Below are 20,093 nucleotides of genomic sequence, written 5' to 3'. Positions count from 1 at the left end.
ACCCTACCACTGCGCCATTTGCCCCGCGCGGAGCATTCCGGGAGCTGTAGTCCGCCCATGCACGCTATTAACACTCTCCATGTCGGTCACGCGGTGCATGCTGGGAATTGTAGGCGGCCGCCATGATACCCCCCCCTCCCGTTCCCCGTCTCAGGGCCTGGCACCCTTTCTCTCTATAATTGTGCTGTTTGGTGGAGTAAAATAAAAATAACCCCGCATATTTGGCAGTTCTGCACATGAAACGAGGTTTAACCCCTTAAACGGCGAAGATGCTTCATTTCTCACGATTTTTTAAATTCCTACTTGATGTGCACTTCCCGTTTCGCACACTCGCAAACAGATTTTTGATCCTGTTACTGGCTGCTTTCAGTGATGGTATCGAGCACATCCAAAAAATGATCCCTTTATATTGAAGTGTGTTAAAATAGGAGGACTAACTGGTTACCCTGTAAACAAGCCAGGACCGTGTCTGTGTATCTCTTTGTCGGGAATCTGGGAACAACAAAATAGCTGTGGCATCTGCAGATCTGCAGGAAGGGTCCAAACTCTGACCTCCAGGAGTGCAAGCAGAAGGAATTAAAAAAATTAATGAATGCATAGCTTCATTAAAAATAAGAACCTGCAAAACTGCTTGAAGGGCTCCCTCAGATCAATAACTGGCAGGTGTATATTAATAATATACAAATAAAAGCATATATTACCCTGTATTATGTATTTTAGATAGATCTGAGCTATTCTCTGGATTTGCAGCCCAGTCCTGTCTGAGAACCAGACGCGGGTGGGGGGGAAAGCACAAAAACGACATAATGGAAACCAGATTTAAATAAATGCAGTGACATAATCTGTATGGTTTCTTGGCAGGAAAAGAACAAGTTTGTGCTTTTCATATCCGCTTTTTCAATAAGCAGTAAGTTTCCCTTTTCAGAAACAGCCATAACAAACAGTTCTGATTCTTCTCCTATTAAAGTCAGGAGCAGAATCCACTCAGCTCCCACTGAAACACCCAGATGGAGCATTGGCACCTCACATGAACTAAGGCTCACCAAATAACATTTTTATCCTAACTCCAATTGACATTTGGGATTAAGAAAAGCAGCCTTCACTTAAAAAGGATGCTGCTGTAATTGCCAGTGTGTGCGTGAAGCTCTAGACCTCCTCATCACACAGAAAACCTTGGAAATTTATATTCTAAAACTTAAAAACACTAAGGAAAAATACCTAATCTGATAATCTTTTTTATTTTTAGGATGAGGACAGACATACCAGAAGGAACTGAGCCAATTCATTGTTTTGAATTGCCCAGGGCTGACAATTATTATTGGATTTTAAAGTTGTTCTGCTGCTTTTGCAATAAAAATGTGAATGTGGCAGAATTCCCTTGGACACACTTGGAAAATAAAATCTGTGTTATTTTATTCCAGATGTACAGGACACAGAAAAGTAAACATAAGATAATGGGACAAGTCAAAGGGTTTGGTATTTAAAGGAAAGACAACCCAGGGCAATGACTGTATCATATTTAATGGTCAAATCATATTCTCTAACACCATTACATGATTCTGTTACAGTTTTTTCACACACTGTAAAACACCCTACAGTTACTGTATTTAAAAAATCCTAATTAAAAAGAGGAACACTCTGTGACAGCAGAAATAACCCAAGGGAACAAGGAAAGGCTGTTTAAATTGCCAAGTGCTATTGATCCATCTCAACTCATCTCACCCTGCTTTTAACCCTTTGTTAAATCAGGGATCCAGAGCTGGCACAGTGCACACTCCCTGACCCTTCCAGTTTACAAATCCCTGGCAGCACAGAGCAAACTCTGACCCAGCTCCTGAGGGGATTGCTCCTCTTTTAAACCATCCCTGAGGCAGGAGGGTTTTTAGCACTCCCAACCAGGAGAAAAGCAAGCAGCAGGAAAGAGAGGCTTGGGCAGCACCTCCCAAATGTGGCACATCCACAGGAGTCCCCTGGATGCTCCATGGAGCTGATCCATGAATCCCCCAAAGCAGCAGCACAACCCCACCCCATGCCAGACACCCCAGGGCCTCTGGAGCTGCTCCCAGGTGGTGGCAGGGTGGAAGGAGAGGATCCCTCTGAGCTTCCCAAGCCCTGAGGGAGGTCAGAGGTTTGTGCCTGTGCCTTGCGAAAGTGGAGGAGGGTGGGATGAGTGGCTCCAGCGTGGGTTTCCCCTTGGAGCAATCAATCCACCCACAGTGAAACCAAACAGGGCAAGGACCCAGATCTGCTGTGTTTACTCTGGCCAAACTCCTCGCTGCAAACTGTGGGAGTTTCGCCTGAATAAATGAGATTTGGGGCGCAGACGTGGGAGATCTCTTCCTGCAGAGAAGAACGTTCCTTCCCTTCCTTGTGCTGCCAGGATGTGACCATGCACAGGGGCACAGCCCTGCCTTTCTCCTGCCACCAGGAGCTCCTGCAACCCCGTTCTGCCACCCCTGGGCAGAGCAGCCTGCTCTGTTCTGTGTCACCCGTGCTGACATCCCGTGCAAGGGCTGAGCTCTGGCGCCAGCCAAACAAAGAGGGTTTGGAGCTCAGGACGCAGGGAATGAATTCCCATCCGGACAGAAGTCTGGGCAGCGTTCCCACCAGCCAGGAAAGGCCAAGATTTCAGCTGAAGATTTCATTCTGGAAGCCCCACTGTTCCTTTTCACGCTGCTTGCTGAGTTTAGGAGTCACCTCATGCAGGGGAGGAGGAGGAGGAGGAATTTGCAGACAGATCCCAGCAAGCCCCTTCCCAAACTGACTCACCAGCCTTGCCCCAGGGAAGGGGTGGCTGCATTCAGACCTTTCATCCACTAAAATATCCCAATTTTCAGGGCATTGGCAGCTCTTTCTGCACTAGCAGAAACTGGCAGCTCTGGCAAAGGAGTCACAGTTAAGGAGCTCTTTGAGCCTCAGCATATAAACGTGGCTTTAACTTCAAACTTCCCAGCTTTGTGCCTGCATTTCATTCACATTCACATTTTTCCCTTGGCTCCACTTGAATATAGCACTATGATTTCCAGCTTATCCTTTGGGGAAAAAAAAAATATATATATATATATATATCATATATTTAGCTGAATGGGCTGTTTATTATTCCTGCTGGTTGTTGCATCATCCCTGACTCACTCATGCCACTGAAGAACCTGACCCTCTGTATTTTCTCTCCAGGTGTACATTACACAGCACCACGGTTCTGTAAAGCAAGCTTTGGGAGGTAGGTAGCAAAATAACCCCAGAAAAAATAAACTTTGGAAAGGCACGCTGTGCTGAGACAGGGGCTGCTCTGTGCTGCCCTCACAGGCAGTTATTTCTGTGTTTTCTTTCTGAAAAAGCTCCCTTAGGACATGTGAACTGGCAGTTTTGTCTCTCAGCCTCGAGTTTCCACCTTTCCTGAAGGGAACAGTGTTCCCTCTCGCCTGAGAGTAGTTTTTGTTAATTGTTACTTATTCTCAGAGTCCAAAGGGTCACTTAGTAGCTGAATGATGCTGCACCTTTATGGAGGCACTCACAGCTGTTCTAGAACACTAAATCAGACCATTTATCTCATATTCACAGCACGGCTGTCACTTAAAAATCTCTAAGCTAAGGGGCAGATTTTCAGCTCAAGTGTGCCCAGGGTTCTTGGAGAGTTGGTGTTTAACAGTACTAAAATCCCCCAGACAGTAATGCCATCAAAAACACGGGGGGAAATTTGGCTGTAAAGCTTTGCTAAGAATTGCTAAGAATTCCAAAGAATGTGTTTACTTAGAGCACGTCCTCAAAACTTGGTTTGTGCTGTTCCCTCCCTCACCCCCAGGTGGGAACAGTGCTGCTGCTTCTCGGCAGGAGGTTTCTCCCTTTCTCAGCTGGACAGAGATCCTTGATTCACATTTGCAGCACTGATGGGTGGGCAGCCCTGCAAGGAGAGGTGCTGCATCGCCCCAGCATCACCCCAGCACCAGGCTCCTCCACATCCCTCTCCCTGGAGCACCATCTCGCCCATGCCAGGGCACAGAGGTGATGGGAAGGGACCATGTCTTCTTTGGGGGTTCACCTGGTCCACACAGGGCTTGCTCCATCAAAGGCACTTCGTGAGGAGCATGCAGAAGGTGACAATGAGGCAGCACTTCAAAAAGCATCAGGAACAGAGCCTGAGATAAGGCACAAAGCATCTGCACAAGTCGCCGGGGCAGAGCGAGCAGAGGTGGAGCAGAGGGACTGGGCAGGTGGCCAGGGCACAGCTCCAAATCCATGTGGCACTTGTGAGCAGCACACTTTACCAAGAAAGGCTGTGGCAGTCCCTGATGTCCAGAAAGGGAAGCTGAGGGACAGCAGGGAGCAGCACAGGGACTGGCCCAAGCTCGCTCAGGGGCAGAGCTGGCACTCAGATCCAGCCCCAACCTGGCCCCCAGCCCTGCCCATCAGGAGCCTCCATCCAGCCCTGGCTCCCCAGCAGTGCAGAGAGGAGGCAGGGCTGCCACAGAGACAGACAGGGCGACCAAGGAGAGCTGGCAATAACCTGCAGGAGAGGCTTCTGTGGGTCTGTCCGTGCCCCTGTGCCCGGGCAGTCACCGGCGCTTCAGCACCGACACGCAATCCTTCTTCAGCGGCCCGATCTGCAGGTGGGCGTCCACGCTCTCCAGGAAGAAGGCTGGCTTCAGCTTGCTCGAGAACAGAGAGGCAAACTGCCGGTTGATCTTGTTCTGGAACGGGTCAAGCTTCCCCTTGGCAGAAGGGGAGACCTTGAGCTGCTGCAGGCAGGTCATTTTGGAGTCCTTGACTCCGTAGAAGGTCAAAGCCTTCTCGGAATACTCCAGGAAGACGCCGATGGTGTGGAAGAAGGGCTGCTGGATGGGGCACTCGAAGCCACCAAACCAGGCCACGTAGTTCTGGCCGTTCCACTGCAGGCAGCAGGAGCTGTCGTTCCTGCCCAGGCGCCCGTGGCTGTAGGCCTCCCGTGGGTCGAAATCCTCAGCGATGACCCCGATGCTGACCCAGCCATCGATCAGCTCCACCTCCCAGTAGTAGTTGCCCCTGTTCATGAGGTTCAAGCCCAGCACCTGCTCGCAGTTGATGAAGCGGGTGGGGCTCTCCGGGTAGGGGATGGGGCACAGCACCCGCTTGGCCCCCTTGGTGCCGAACAGCTGGATGAACTTGTCAGCCGTGTCGCTGTCCAGGTCGATGATGAAGGCAACTGTGAGGGGCAAGAGGGAGAAGTGAGCATGTGGAGGGAAGTGCAAGGAAATCCTCCCTGCCCTAGCCTTTAATGATGAGCATGATCCTTTCCCATCCCTCTGTCCCCTTCCTTTAAATCCCATGGCAAATTTCAGGCTGAATTTTCAAGGCTGAAAGAGCTGATACTCCCATGAGCAGGATGGATACAGGTAACTGGGCAGAGGGGCTGCTTGATGAGCTCAACTGTGATACCAGACATTGGAGAATCCACTTGACAGACTGGTGGTAAGGAAATGGCACATAAAAGCATATTTCAGGCAACCACAGATAAATGCAGTTGAGAGAGAGACCCTGAGAAGAGAGAACAGCCAGGTATGCCACAGCTTCAAAGAGGCAGCCCCCAGCCAGTGTGGCCTTGGGTAATGTGAGAGCCACTGATGGATCCCAAACAGAGGGGATGCCCAAGGAAGCTCTTCCAGGGAACAACCCTGGGCATGGATCACATCAACTGCATTGCAGTCTGAACCATGGCATGGCCCAGTCTGACAGCACAAGAGCACACCCTCCTTGAGCCCAATTCTGCTGCTCTGTGCCACTGAGGCAGACCTTGTCCCCTGTGGACACGTCAGTAGGTGATCCTATATCCCCTGTAAGGCTGGGGACACACAGGTGGGGTGTGGGGGCTCAAGCCCAGCCCTGCACCCTCCAGCCTCAGCCATCTCCTGCCCCACCACTGTGTGATCCCTGCCATTCTGCTGCTGCAGACAACCCCCACCAGCCCAGGCTCCTGCAGCAAACAAGGCAGACAAACACAGCACACAAACTCTGGTCTAATTTAAAGAGGATCCAATTTTCCAAGGGCTGGGAAGCAGCAGGAGTTACACAGGATGCCTGCAGCGCCCCTGGGGCAGCTGGGCCAGCAGAATCACAGACAAGGGAAAAAATCCATCAGCTAACCAGGCTCTGGCTGTTGTCAGGAAAGCCAGGAGGCCTCCCTGTTAGGCAAGCAGAATTTCCTCTGCTGGTGGCAGAGCTCCCACAGCCGCTGGATCAGCGCCGGGCAGGCGGGAAGGAGAGAGGAAAGGGAAGATGGGCCTTAGCAACAACCCAAAGCAGAAGTCCCCATCAAAATAAATAAAATACCACCAAACCCATGAAGAAAAAGGTGAAGGAGAAGGACTAGTCACTGCCTTAAAACCTCCATCTTAGCTTTATATATATTACTATATTCTAAAACCTTAAACTCTAAGTTTTCTACTATGTGATGTTACACACTTCTATTGAAACTACACACCCCTAATCCTAGTTCTATTATTTAAATTTGGAAGCCTTTCTCTACAACCTCAAGTTAAATGTAGAGTTCTCTTGAGGGTCTGTGCCTTTCAGCATAGAAAGCCCAAAACTCTCAGTGTCCAGGGTTCCCACACCCCACTTACATTTCAGGAAATAATCACGGCTCTCCAGGCAGGCAGCGTTGTTTGACTTGTCTGGAAATCGGGATTCAGCCAACGCTGCAGAGACAGGGACAGCAGAGTTTGCATCAGCAAAGGGACCAAACCACCACCAAGAGGGCACATGGAGCATTGTCCCCTGCCCCTGATGGCACCCAGCTGTCACAGCCCCTGCCAGCATCCCCACTCCCCTGCACATCCCCTGTGGCTCCCACACAGGAAAGGACAGACGGCACTGTTGTCACCCCAGGGGGGTGGGCAGCGGGGCAAGGAACCAGCTGCAATTCCCATGGGCATCCCAGAAAATGAGAAAGGAGAGAGCTCAGGTTAAACGAGACAGCAAGGGAGAGAGCTGCCACATCAGCTCTGACCTGGCATGTTTGGGGGCCCACAGCCTGCCCCGTGAGGAGGTCTGTCTGTGCTGGGAAGAAGAGTCCCCTTTCACAGGAGGCCACTTTGGCCACCTGCCCCCTCCCACAGGCCCTGCCTAACTCCCAGGCTGTTTGTTGCCTCTCCAGTCTCCGGTCTCCGTGGAAAAATTCACAAAACCTCAGAGGCGTAAGCCCAGACGGGGATTGTGCAACGTGCAGGGAACCCGTGCTGAGCAGCTTCCAGGGCTGGGAGGACAGGGGCCAGCACTCACAGGGCCATGCAGCTGCCTCCCACCCACACAGGGAAGAGGGAAAGGGACAGGGAACCCTCCAGGCAGAGGGGCTGGGTGAACACAAACCTTCCTCCATCTCCTGGCAACTCAATCCATCAACTCCCTTCCCCTGCAAGTGGTTCCACTGGTTTTTGCAGGCGGTGGACAGCACATCCTTCATGGCACCCACAGCTTGGGTGCACTTGGTGAAGTTCAGCTCTTTCTGGAAGCTCAGAGGTGCAGAGAGGTTTTCCTCCATGGCTGCTTTCAAGGCCTGAAATTCCTGAGCCAAAAAAAGACGGAGTTTCAGGAGGTTTCAGACAAGCCAAAGTTGTCTCTTGTTCCAGAACCCCACCCGGCCCTGGAGGATTTGGGATCTGGCAGCTCTCAGGACTTGGCCCAAGGACAGCATAAGGGAGGAGAGCTCTTTCCCAGCCACGTGTTCCTGGCACCTTCTCCTCACTCCCTTTCAAACCCAGACTCAGACCATGCCCACCTCGCAGGGAGCAGCATCTCCTCCCTAAAATGTCTCCTCTTGCTGGGCTCCCAGGGAGGAAGCAGTGGGGCACCCCAAACTCTTGCTCTCCCCCACACCCAGGTGCCCCCTTGGGCAGCACATCAGCCTGTCCTGAGTCAGACAGGACACAAGTGGTGGTGATGGAGGGGGAAATCTTGGCTGGCTGGTCCCCCTGGGAGAGGGCAGGGGAGAAGACTGTGCCAGTGAGACCCAGCAGCCTGCACATCCCAGGGTTCCTGGTGCCCAGCTCCATGGGAAATGGGACAAAAGCCCAAAACACAACATTGTCAGCTCCTTCTTGCCCCATCCCACCTGGAGGAAGTAGATGGTGTCGGTGCTGGGCACGTTCTCCAGGCTCTGCTTGCACTGTGCCAGCTTGGCTCGTCTCTGCTCCTTCCAGCGCAGATCAGCCTCGGCCTCCCCCAGCATGGAGCGCTCCCCGTCCTCGATGAATCCCAGCACCTCCTTCTGGAAGGCTGCCAGCACCCCTGAGGCCTCTGCAAAGAGCTTCTCAACCCTTTCCCTCTCCTTTGTGGCTGCACCCTGAGTGCAGGGAGAGAGGGGTCAGGTGAGCCACACTTGTGCCCTGCCCAGCACCCAGATCCCAGCTCCCTGGAATCCCCTGACACTCCATCACCCCCTTCACCCAGGAACTCAGATCACTTCACAGTGCAGCTCTCAAGAGACCTGGCTGGGCAGTGCCACTTACTGCTGCACCACATTTGGTGTCCCCAAGCAGGAAAGTGTTTGCACAAGGGCCAAAGGGACAACCACCCCGTGAGCCTGGGGAGAGAAGGTGCAAGAGCCAGAGGATGTCCTGGGATGGTCCTTGCCCTGTTCCTTCTTCCATTTAAAAACTAAAGCAACCAGAGATGCCAGGAGCATTAGCAGAGATGAGGAGAAAGAATCCTCAGGGGTCTTTGCCAGGATCACCATCGTTTCACGGTGCTCCTGTGAGCATCATCTTTACAGCCCATGCACCCCAAAATCTCACAGCCCCTTCTCCTCCACCCCCAGCCCAGCAGAGCTGCACCGACAGAGCAAAGGCATTGCAGAGTCACCTTGATGAGCTCCACCATCTTCTTGGCCTGGGTGATGGTGACTGCCAGCTCCTCCAGCTCATTCTCCGCATCGCTCAGGAATTTGGCTTGCTGGGCCTGCAGACATGAAGGACAAACACTGAGCTTCACCCCAGTGCCAGTGGGAGCCCAGGGCATTCAGCCTCTCCCTCAGCTCGATCCACAGAGCCTCTCTGACCGTGACCTTGCTGCTAGGCTTGGGGTGAAGAATGCAAGGGGAACCACGAGTTGTTTTCCTGTTTTCCTTCCCTGCAACATTCAACCTGCAAACACCCCTTCTCACTCAGCTGGAAAGCGAAAGGGTCGTGTCCAGTTCCATTTCTCCACCCTGGTCCCAGCGGAAACCAAACAAAACAGGAATTTGAAAGCAAACCCATCAGACAGTGATTGCAGCTAAAACTGCTCTTAGTGAGAACCCAGGGCTGCGAAAAATCCACCTGGGTTTGGTGCAGAAGCTGAAAGGCAGGCCTGGAGCACTCAGAAACTCGGCACAGAGTCCCCTGGAGGTTTCTGTTTAGCAGCAAAGCAAACCAGCTCCGGAGCACGGGCTGCAAAGGAAGCACCTTCCGAGCACGGCGTTTCCTGACACGCTATTGTTGGCTCATCCATCGCCCATCACGAGGACGGGTCCCTCGGGAGCCGGGAGGGCGCTCCCCAGCCGGAGAGCTCCCTGCTGATGCTCAGCGCCCCTGTTCCCGGGGAGCAGCTCCAGGCGCTTTCCCCGTGCATCCATCCCAGCCCGCAGCCCAGGGCGGTGGCCGAGGGCAGGCACAGAGGTCCTGCAGGCGACATTAAGCAGCGCCTGCTGAGGTCTGACAGCTCCTCAGGGCGGGGATTACACACACTTTCTATTTTAAGGTGCCCCATGACTAATAATGCCGATAAAAGGGTTTTCCTGCAATCCTAGCAGCCCATCAGGAGGAGGAGCTGGCTTGGGGCTCTTGCTTGGGGCTGGGCTACTCCTTGGAAAAGGCAAACTCTCCCAAGGTCTCCAAATGCCTCATGGCCATGCGAGATGCCACCACACCGCGAGCCTCACAGGTTCCCACCGGCCTGCAGCCCCACACTTTCAAGGCAGCAGTGCCCAGGAAGGCAGCACCACGTCGGGACTGGAGCCCCGGCTCCTGGGAAGGCTGTGGGTGTGAGTTTAGGAGGTGACTCAGTCACATCTGGGAACGGGAGTGATGGAAAAACCCCCGCTGCCAAAACGGCAGGACACAAAAGGCTGGGGGAGCGGGAGCGGCGGCCGGGCCGGCTGCCAGCGCGGGCGAGCAGCGCCGTGCCGGGGCTGTGGGAACGGGACGGCAGCGCGGGGGTGGCCGCTCGGGGGTGTCCCGGGCAGCCTCGGCCCAGCCCTGCACCCACGGCACTGCCAGCTCGGCTCCGCAGCGGGAAAACTCCCCCGGGATGCCCGGCAGCGGCTCTGCCCCGATCCCCGTCCCCACCTGCCCCTCCTGCCCCAGGCCCAGGGCTCCCCGATGGCGCAGCACCCTGTCCATATGTTGGGGTGCAATTCTCCCAAGGGTGACAGTACAGCACCCCCCCCCGCCACACGGCATCCCACCAGAGCTGCACCTGCACACACCGCACCTGGGGGCTCCCCGTGGGTGCAGGATGAACCCCTGCGAGGGACGCCGCGCCTCACAGCACCCCCGACACCCCCACACCAGGGTCCCACCCGCGCGGGGACCTCCGCGCCCTCCCCACCCCGCACCTGCTTGTGCTCTCGCTCCTGCTCGAGGGGCACCACGTCGTGGGCGCGGTGCTCGTGGGCGCGGCAGCGGGAGCAGACGCAGCTCTGCTCGGTGCGGCAGAAGCCGTCCAGGGGCTGCAGGTGGCGGGGGCACAGCCCCTCCTCCAGCCGCCGCAGCGGGGCCACCAGGCGGTGTGCGCGGAAGGCGGGGGCGCGCCGGTGCGGCTCCAGGTGCGCCCCGCAGAAGGACGCCAGGCACACCAGGCACGACCGCTCGGCCGCCCCGCGGGACCCCGGCGGGCACACATCGCACAGCACCGCCGCGCCTTCCTCCCCCGCGGCATCCTCCTCCTCGGCTCCCGGCGCCATCGGGGACGCGCCGGCCGGGGACGTCGGGGTGGCGGCGGCCGAGGACGACGGGGACGAGGCGCCGGTGGCGGCCGCCAGCAGCGGCAGGAGCTCGCACAGGGCGCGGTTCTTGCAGAGGCGCAGGGCCGCGGGGACGGGCTCCTGGCACAGCGGGCAGCGGGCGGCCCCGCCCGCCCCGCCGCCGTCGGGGGGGCCTGGCCGCTGGCGGAGCGCCTGCAAGCAGCCCTGGCAGAAGTTGTGTCCGCACGGCACCGTCACCGGGTCCCGCAGCACGTCCAGGCAGATGGGGCAGCACAGGGGACCCTCGGGCAGCCCCGGAGCCGCCAGCGCCAGCCGCAACGCCGCGGCGGAGGACGACGGGGCGCTCCCGGGCGCAGCATCCATCCCTGAGCGCCCCGAGCGGCCCGGCCCCGCTCCCAGCCCCGGCGGGGGCGGGCGGCAGCCGCGCCCCGCCCGCCCGCTCCGCCTCCCGCCGCCGCGCTGGGGCTCCGCTCCCCGCCGTGCCCTCGGGGCGCTGAGCCACAGCATCGCCCCGGCCCCGGGCATCCGCCGCCCAGGAAAGGGCCTCACCCCCCCCATGTGGGATCTGCTCCCGTCTGGTCCCTCTCCCTGGCATGGGCCGCCTTCAGGGAGATCAGCCCCGGGGGGATGTCACCATGCTGGGGATGTGCTGTGCCCCACCCGGGGTCTGCCGCCTCCGAAAGGATCTGCCCCACGGGGATCTGGGCCCTCCCCAGCGTTCCATTGCTCCCAAGGGAAGCTGCTGACTTTCCCTGAATCTCCCATTCAGGGAAGCTGTTGCCAGCCCATTCCAGGCCCCCTCCCAAGGACCTGCTGCTCCCCTGGAGCATTCCTTCCCCCTCTAGGACCTGCTGCCACTCCACTGCTCCCCAGGTGCTCCCCACCATGGGGAAGCTCCTGAGCCCCCCCAGTGCAGAGGTGCAGGTGCTTTCCTGGCAGCCCTCGTGTCCAAGGACCTACACCAGCCCTCCCCATGGCCAAAAGGGCTGCAGTGCCCAGGTCTGGCTCACTGTCCCCTTTTCCTCTGGGGTCTGGCAGGAGCTGGCAGGCACCAGAGGGCTGGGAAGCCCCAAAGTGCTTTTAGAACGAAGATCTGCCTCACAAGATCTCTGGATCCTTTTTGTGCAGGATACACAGACAATTTTTGGTATTGGATAAGTTCCCAGGTGCATGCAAGGCCTCACCCAAGGACAGGGCTGCGAGGAGCAGGGAGGTGTTGAGTGAAGCAGGAAGCACAAAATAGATCATATCTGTTCTTGAAGAAGAGGACTGAACCTTTTAAGCGTTTTGTCCCCAAAGGAAAAATGATGTGATTCATTCCCCAGGCATTCACATCCCCAGCACTTTTGAACCCAGTGCCCAGTTTTACCCTGTTAATCCTCACCAGCATTCCCACAGGAGCTGGAGGAGACATCGGACCTGCAGTCTCACCCTTGGAAAAACATCAATGAAAACTTTAGATTTTCTTCTGTGCCTGTGGATGCCATGGGACAGAGAGAGAGAGAAATGGCAAGCATTTCTCACTGTGGCTTGTGAGAACTTTCAGGGAGTTGTAAGGATGTGATAACTTTTCAGTATAAATAATCTGCAGGTGGTGTTTTTCTACTTTGTCTTTCTGTTCTTCTCGAGGTCGGTGTATGAGGAAGGTGTTTTTGTTAAGCAGCCAGTCAAACAGAATGTATGGTATCACTCCATATAAACCGCGCCGTTCTCTTGAATAAAGCTTTCTTTGTTCTTTCTACAATCCTGCCTCTCACCTGTTCCTGTGTCACTCCCGGCGCACGGGTGACATCTGGTGACCCGCCGTGTGTGCTGCTCCGGTGCCTTCGCAGAGTGCGGCAGATCCCCGGGCTCCTTGGGTCCGGACCCCCTTTGTTTCCCCCAGAGGCACCGGCCTTTCCCCGCACCCTTCCCCCGGGCTTGCTCCGTGGGGCTGCCCCGATAACGGGACCCGCGGGACTCCCCAGAGCGCGGACAGCGCCTGAATTGCTGGGGCTGGGTGCCGCTGTTTCCATCACGGGGGATTGGCACCATGACGACAACAAGGATTTTTCTGTGTGGAGGCACCTCCTTTTCTATGGGAGGGTCCTCGGCGCCCGACCTGTTTGTGTGGGCCAGGACTCATGCGTTCCCGATGGGCATGGCCGTGGCGTTTGACCTGGGCCGGTGTCAGGAGCTGTGTGCTCCTCACAGCAGCTTGTGAGAACTTTCAGGGAGTTGTAAGGATGTGATAACTTGTTAGTATAAACAATCTGCAGGTTGTGTTTTTCTACTTCATCTTTCTGTTCTTCTCAAGGATGGTGTATGAGAAAGGTGTTTTTGTTAAGTAGCCAATCAAACAGAATGTATGGTATCACTCTATATAAACCTGGTGGTTCTCTTGAACAAAGCCTTCTTTGCTCTTTCTGCAATCCTGCCTCCCTCCTGTTCCTGTGTCATTCTCAGCACAAGAGTGACATGTGCCAGACCAACCTTGGAGCAGAGCAATAGGAAACCAGGTTTCCTTAGCACAGTAAATAAAGCACCTCCGGGCTCTGCTGGTTGCCCCAAGGGTTGGCCATGGGCCCCACGGGGACATGGAGGGGCAGGATGGGGCCCTGCAGGGATGGCTGTCAGAGAAGGGGCACCCAGCTCCCCCCACCCCCAGTGCTGCGGGGTCCCACATCTCCCAACAGCAGCAAGAAAGAAAGCAGCAGTAAGAAAATAAAGCTTTATTGGGAAAAGCAGAGCTCCCAAAGAGCTGCAGCATAGAACCCTGAGAAGTTGCTCTGTGGCTCTGCCTGCTTGAGAACAGCAAGAGGAACCCAAGAAGGGGCTGGGGAGAGCAGGACCCGCCTGCATGTGAGGCTGTGTGAGCACAGAGGTGCCTCTGAATTGTTTCAGAGCACCCCGTGGCAGCAGCACCTCCCTCTGGGGTCCCCCTCATCCCAAACCTTCCCCAAGTTTGGGAAGTTTGGCAGGGATAGAAGAAAGAGGAAAATCTCATTTTATCATCCTCCTTATTTCCCTTGCTCAGTCTGCAGGAACAGCTCCAGCCCTGCCATATGTCACTAGTGTGATATTTGCATATGCAAATCAAACAGGTTAATTTACATGCCTGTCCCCATCAGCTCTTGTTAAAACACTGCACTCCACACCTGCCCCATCACTGAGGTGCCACTGCACCACGACAGCCTCAGCTGCAGCTCCACTTTGGCACAGCCTGGCACCTGCCAGCCTGGCCACGGCTCAGCGTGGTGGCTCTGGCTCAGTCCCTCTGGCACAGCGTCACCACTCGCCCCTCACACAGCCAGAACACGGGGTACAGGGGCTCCGTGAACACGCTGTGGAACGAGTGGATGAGTTTTGTCCTCTCCCCGAGGCCGTAGAAGGAGAGGAGCCCCTTGCCATAATCCAGGCTGACCCCCAGGTTCTTATAGAGCTGCTCCTGGATTTTCTGGGCGCGGCCCTCGTGCCAGGCCAGGTAACAATCCTCCCTCACCTGCAGCCCCCAGGAGCCCCCATCCAGGCCGATGTTGAACCTGTGGCCCTGCTGCTGCTCGTGGGGCAGCCCCCGGTAGGTGACCCCCAGGATGACGGAGTGGCTGGAGATCTTCACCTCCCAGTAGTGGCGCCCGGGGCCGCAGCTCTGCGTGCACAGCACCTGCCAGGGCTGGAAACGAGGGCCCTGCCCCTGCCCAGGGACCCTGCCAGCACGGTGCTTGGCTCTGTGGGCACCTTTGGACACCTCCAGGTAGCTGTTGGCTGTCTCAGAGTCGAAGGTCAGGTTGCGGTGGTCTGGGGGAACAAGGGCATGGATGGAGCTGAAATGTTTCATCAGACCTTCGTGCCCTCCCAGCAGTGATGGGGTTTAAATTCTGCAGGGCTGGCTCCCAAAATGGAAGGGAACAGGTTGTTTGGAGGGGAAGGGTAGTGGGGAGGATGCAATACCTGCCCTAGAGGGAATGGAAAATGAATAGCTGTTGAGGCAATGAGACACGATGCCTTGCACAGTCCTTGCACAACCCAGCTCACAACTGAGTGGCCATTGTGACCACAGTGGCTCTGTGGCCATTTTGGCAGGGATGTGCTTGGTTTTAAGAGCAAAAAGTACCAGTGTGGGTTGGGAGAGGGGGAGAAAACCAGGTGTTTAGTGAGCAAATATGGTATTGCAGGGAGTTACTCTCCTCTGCAGGGGCTGTGATAGCTCCTGCCATGGGCATTCCCTGGCCACCAGCACCTCACCTTCCCCAACACCTGGGCCTGGCAGCTGGCTGGGCTCCTGCCTGCTGCCCATAAATAACAGGGGTTCCTGTTAATAACCCTAAGGATGCTCCGTGGGACCCAAAGGAAGGAATTCCTACAGGTCCCATAATCAGCAATAGTGACGTGACCAACCAAACCTCTTCCCAACAGGGAGGAGATGGGAAGAGGAGCACAGAGGAATTTCCTACAAGCAGGAGAGGGCTGGCCTGCAGAGAAAAGGGGACATGAAGGACTGCAGCTAGGAATGCTGGGGCCGTATCCCTGGACAGAGAGCAATGACTGCAGGCAGGGCTCTGGGGCTCTGCCATGCAGGGCAGTGACTGATCCAACACCAGACAGCCTCAGTTCCATGGGAAAGCACTTCCTGGTGCTGCTAATCCCCCATGTGGGTCCTTTCCCACCCCAGCCCATCCACCCTGCCCCTACACCACCCTTCTCTCATTTAGGGAGACACATTGGAAGAACCAGGACAGGAGCCCCTGTCCCTGCAGCCACAGCCACAGGAGCCTGGCTTGGTGACATCTATTCCTGCTGGGGACCCCAGGGAGGTGCTGTCCCTGCAGCCCCCTGTGCTCCTTACCCTTCAGAAGCTCAGCTCGGAGCTGGCACTTGGGGAGAGGGGCCACAGCCTTCACTGCCAGCTCCTGGGTGTGCTCTGGGTCTGTGGAGGATGGAAACAGGCTTTTGGAGTAATGCCACCCAAAAATTCTTTCTTCCTGGCTTCATGGGAAGAAAAGGAGGAGAAGGAGAAGGAGGAAGTCCATTGTATCCAAACCTGGGAGCAGCCATGTGCCACCATGGTTCAGCATTCCCAGCAAGGAGGGGCCACAGGGAGGCCACCCACTCATCCCACTCCATCTGCTGACCAGTAAATGTGTGTCCCATCCCAAACCCCTGTGCCCAGCAGCTGTGTCCCCAGCAGTGACACAGGCCAGGCTCATCTCCAGGACAACTCAGAGCCCTCCAAAGTGCCCCTGAGAGCAGGAGGGTTACCTGGGCCAGCAGGGCTGGGGGCTCTGGGGGTCACACAGCCAGGCAGGTCCTCCAGCAGGAGCCTGGAGATGCTGGTGAGGATCTCAGAGATGGGCTTGATCACAGCAGCCACATCAAACTCCACGGGCACCAGCACCTCTGGGCTCTCCAGAGGCGGGAGCAGGGGGAACTCCTGCAGACAGACACACAGACACCATGCACCAGTCTGGGGAGGACTCTGCAAACCTATTTGCATCCACTATGTCTCCCAGGGGGCAACAGGGGCATGCCAGCATTGCCCACACAACTTTTCAGGGACCCCCAAAACCAGCTCATCCCCACAGCCCCAGCACATCCCTGAGCCAAAGTGAGGACGTGTCCCCAGTGGGAATGGGTGGGACACGATCCTGCTGCCATCAGAAGGGGAGGACACAGTGCCAGGGTGGTACCTGCAGGAAGGTCCTGTGCTCAGGGCAGGCCAGCAGGCTCTGAGCCCTCTCCCTGTGCTGCCCAAGGACATCCAGGCGCTCCCTGCACAGGTCCCAGTTCTTGCCCACACGCTCCAGGGCTGCACTCTGCTCTTGCTCAATCCTGGCCACTGTCTGACGCTGCAAATCCTCCAGAGCTTTCCTCAGGTGGGTGAATTTGCTCTGGATCCCATCTTTGAGCTCGGAGCAGTCCTGGGCAGGAAGAGCCATGAGAACCAGGATGCTCCCCTCCACAGGCCAGCACAGGGAGGCTGCAGCGTTACCTTGATGCTCTCTGTCTGCACCTCCAGCTCCTTCATTGTCTGCTCAATCCTCTCTGCTTCCTCCTGGGCTTTTTCCAGGGATTCTTTCAAAAAGGTCTGTGAAAGGAGGCACAGAATAACATAGAACAATTGGAAAAGTCCTCCAAGGTCATCAAGCTCAGCCTATGACTGAACAGTCTCAACTAGCCCAGAGCACTGAGTTTCACAGCAGTCATTTCTCCCAGCCATGTCCAGCTACACATCCTGTGGAAATGCCCAATGCTGCCCTCCTGGCCCCCAGGACTCTCTCAGGGCTGCAGGACAAGCCTAACAGGGAAGGAGGCAGCTTGGGAAGGGGACTCTGTGTCAGGATAACAAAGAAGTGATTTTTTGTGCTGACTTTCACCCTGTTTTTAGCTGTTTCCTCTAGATCAGAGGGTAACAAATGTGAAAAACGCCAATCACTTGTTTTTAAAGTTTTAAAAGTTTAATAGTAATAAAATAGTTAGAAAAAATAGTGATATAATTAGAGTAATAATAATTTGGACAAATTGAATTAGGACAATATGAGGCAATAAATACAAAGAGTTATGGACGTCCGGGTACCTTTTTCTGGGCAGCACGAGCCTGAAAATGGACCCACGTTAACAAAGGATTAACCCTTAAAAGCAACAGCCTGTTGTATATTCATACATCTCATACATGATGCATAAATTCCATTCAAACACAGGGTTCTGTCTGGTCAGTGTCAACTTCTTCCTCTGAATCCTAACAGCACCTTTGAGGCAGGAAGAAGTTCATTTCTACTGATAAGAGGGCAAAAAATAAATTGTTTTTCTCTGAAAGATTTAGGTGTCCTGTGGCTGCTATCTGGTGCGAGTGCCTCATTCCTTTCTTAAAAAATCCCACTAACATAGTTCTTATTTTAACTACAAAAGTTACCTTTTAATTACAAGACTACATTTATTATTAAAATGTTAATACAGCACTACTAATCAATACATCAAAATACATACAGTAAATATCTGTGTAGAGCCATATAATATGCACTTTTCACAACAAACACACAGGGCACTGTTCATCTCGTGCTGCTGGATTTACCCAGCTCACTGCTGCTCCTGACAACATCCTGGTTCCTCAAAGAGCGGCCAGGCACTGGTGGCACCTCCCTGGCCAGCCCCTGTCCAGCTGAGCTGGGCAGTCTGGCACAGCCGGGCACCACGTCCCTGCAGCAGGACACGGGGCAGTGGAGGGGGATACTGTGTGCGCCCGAGCTGTCACAACACCCCCTGCTCCCCCATGGCCCCAGCTGTGTCACCCACTGTGGGAGTGTTGGGGGGTGGGATGGTGGGGATGGATGGAGGTGAGAGATCTCTGCAGCCAGGGCTGGAACTTGGGGTTCATTGCAAAGGGCCTGGGTGCAGGGCCCTGCTGGGAGCTGCCAAACACAGCTCAGAGCAGGCCCAAAGAGGAAGAGAGAGAAGGCAAGAGCATGGTAAAGAGAGAATGAGAGAGTAAAAGAGAGGATCAGAGGGCAAGGTTCCTGTTACAATACAATAAATCCTCTTTTGGATGTGGAATTTGGGGTTTATTGCAAAGGGCCTGGGTGCAGGGCCCTGCTGGGAGCTGCCAGCCACAGCTCAGAACAGGACTGAGAGAAGAGAGGGGGAGAGAGGAGGAGAGGGTGAGAGAGTAAAAGGTAATAGAGCAAGGTTCCCATTACAATACCATAAATCTTCTTCTGTGTTGAATATTCTCATTCTCACTAACCAATCTAGTACAATATACAAATCCTACAGCATTTACATACAGCCTATAAGAATCATTACATTACCATACTGTGTTACATTTTAAACCCTAAAAACTCCTCTTTGGACCCGTTCTGCCAAGCTGTAGGGTCTGCTCTGACCCTTGGGCCTGTCTGCAAGCAGAGGGTGTTGTTCCATCAAAAGGGGATCACCTTCAGCTGGCCACACCATTGTTTTCCAGTTGTTCAGTAACTAAGGGATCCCAAAGCTTGCTTTCATTTCAGTCTCGCTTATAGTTTCTATATTCCCGAAATCATTTGCCAGACAATCATATTGATAAGGCTTTCCTGTTTCATCTCCCCCAACAACCCCCGCACCTGCTTTCTGGCTCGCTCCTCCTCGAAGAGCGCCCTGCGGTGCGGGCGGCAGTCGCGCTCGGTGCAGACGCAGCAGATGCAGCGCCGCTCGTCCAGGCAGAAGAGCTCCAGGGGCCGCCCGTGCCGCGGGCACAGCTCGGCCGGGGCCGCCTGGCTCCGGTTCCCGGCACAGCCCCGCTGCTCGCCGTCCCGAGCCAGCTCCACCACGCCGTGCAGGGTGACGTTCTTCTCCAGCTTCGGGCACGGCTCGAAGGGCCTGCGGCACTCGGGGCAGGTGATGCTCGGCTCGGGCTCCTGCCTTTTCTTGGCCCAGTGGTCGCTGATGCAGTCCCTGCAGAAGTTGTGGCCGCAGGGCAAAGTCACGGGCACCTTGAACAGCTCCAGGCAGATGGAGCACACCAGCTTCTCCTCCAGCGTCTGCGACATGGCCGATGCCATCCTGCCCGGCCGGAGATCGGGCGAGACGCCGGGAAACAGAAACTCGTGAGCGCAGAGGAGGAGGAGGAGGAGGTGACGGTGACGCCGTGCCCAGAGGCGGGGCAGGGCTCCCGGCCAGGCTCCTGAAGTGACACCCGCTGGCTGTCCCCTGGTCACACTTACCGCCGGCCGGGGGTATTTGTACAAATCACAAACGGGACGGGGCTGCTGTGGAACGTGCCTTGAGCTGGTTTATTTTTCAGCGTCAGCCTCATTACATGGTTATAACAATGGGAAGATGGCAGCAGCTCACATCCCAGGCAGCAGAATGAGAACTTAATGTTACAACTCGCTTTAAAAGTTTTTTGACCAATCACACAAAGCAAAAGCACATTGACAGTAGTTCTATCCAACCACTATAAGCACACGTACCTTTGGTTAAAACAATGCTTGCTTATTTTGAATACAATACCTGCTTGTAAGCCTTAAAACAAAATGCACAGAGCTCCATCATTAAGCTCAGAACTCCCTAATATCTTGCTAGACAAACTTTTTTGTAACTTAGAAAGTTATTCTAGACAAGCGGTAATACACAGACCATTGTTCTATTTGTCCTTGCTTTTCTACTTTTTAAATATGTGAAAAATGCATGTATTTTATGATCGGCTTTT

General features: G+C 55.2%; 2 protein-coding genes across 2 annotated transcripts; both read right to left on the bottom strand.

The window, feature by feature from the left end:
• Window positions 1-1,431: 1,431 nt before the first annotated feature.
• Window positions 1,432-11,296, bottom strand: TRIM47 (tripartite motif containing 47). The gene is made up of 6 exons (XM_058038967.1): window positions 10,565-11,296; window positions 8,833-8,928; window positions 8,084-8,314; window positions 7,342-7,537; window positions 6,597-6,671; window positions 1,432-5,179 (listed from the first exon to the last, which is right to left on the bottom strand). Exons 1-6 carry the CDS (start codon window positions 11,294-11,296, stop codon window positions 4,554-4,556), a joined length of 1,956 nt encoding a protein of 651 aa, XP_057894950.1. The 3' UTR covers window positions 1,432-4,553.
• A 2,333-nt stretch (window positions 11,297-13,629) lies between these two features.
• TRIM65 (tripartite motif containing 65) lies at window positions 13,630-19,497 on the bottom strand. Its single transcript, XM_058038969.1, has 6 exons — window positions 19,006-19,497; window positions 16,902-16,997; window positions 16,600-16,830; window positions 16,172-16,343; window positions 15,759-15,839; window positions 13,630-14,710 (listed from the first exon to the last, which is right to left on the bottom strand). The coding sequence occupies exons 1-6, from the start codon at window positions 19,441-19,443 to the stop codon at window positions 14,181-14,183; spliced, it is 1,548 nt and encodes a 515-aa protein (XP_057894952.1). The 5' UTR covers window positions 19,444-19,497; the 3' UTR covers window positions 13,630-14,180.
• Window positions 19,498-20,093: the final 596 nt, after the last annotated feature.

This window comes from Melospiza georgiana, chromosome 21 (assembly GCF_028018845.1).
Source record: "Melospiza georgiana isolate bMelGeo1 chromosome 21, bMelGeo1.pri, whole genome shotgun sequence".
Lineage (NCBI taxonomy): Eukaryota > Metazoa > Chordata > Aves > Passeriformes > Passerellidae > Melospiza > Melospiza georgiana.
Note: the sequence above shows the minus strand (reverse complement) of the source record. Positions and strands in the feature narration are given on the sequence as shown.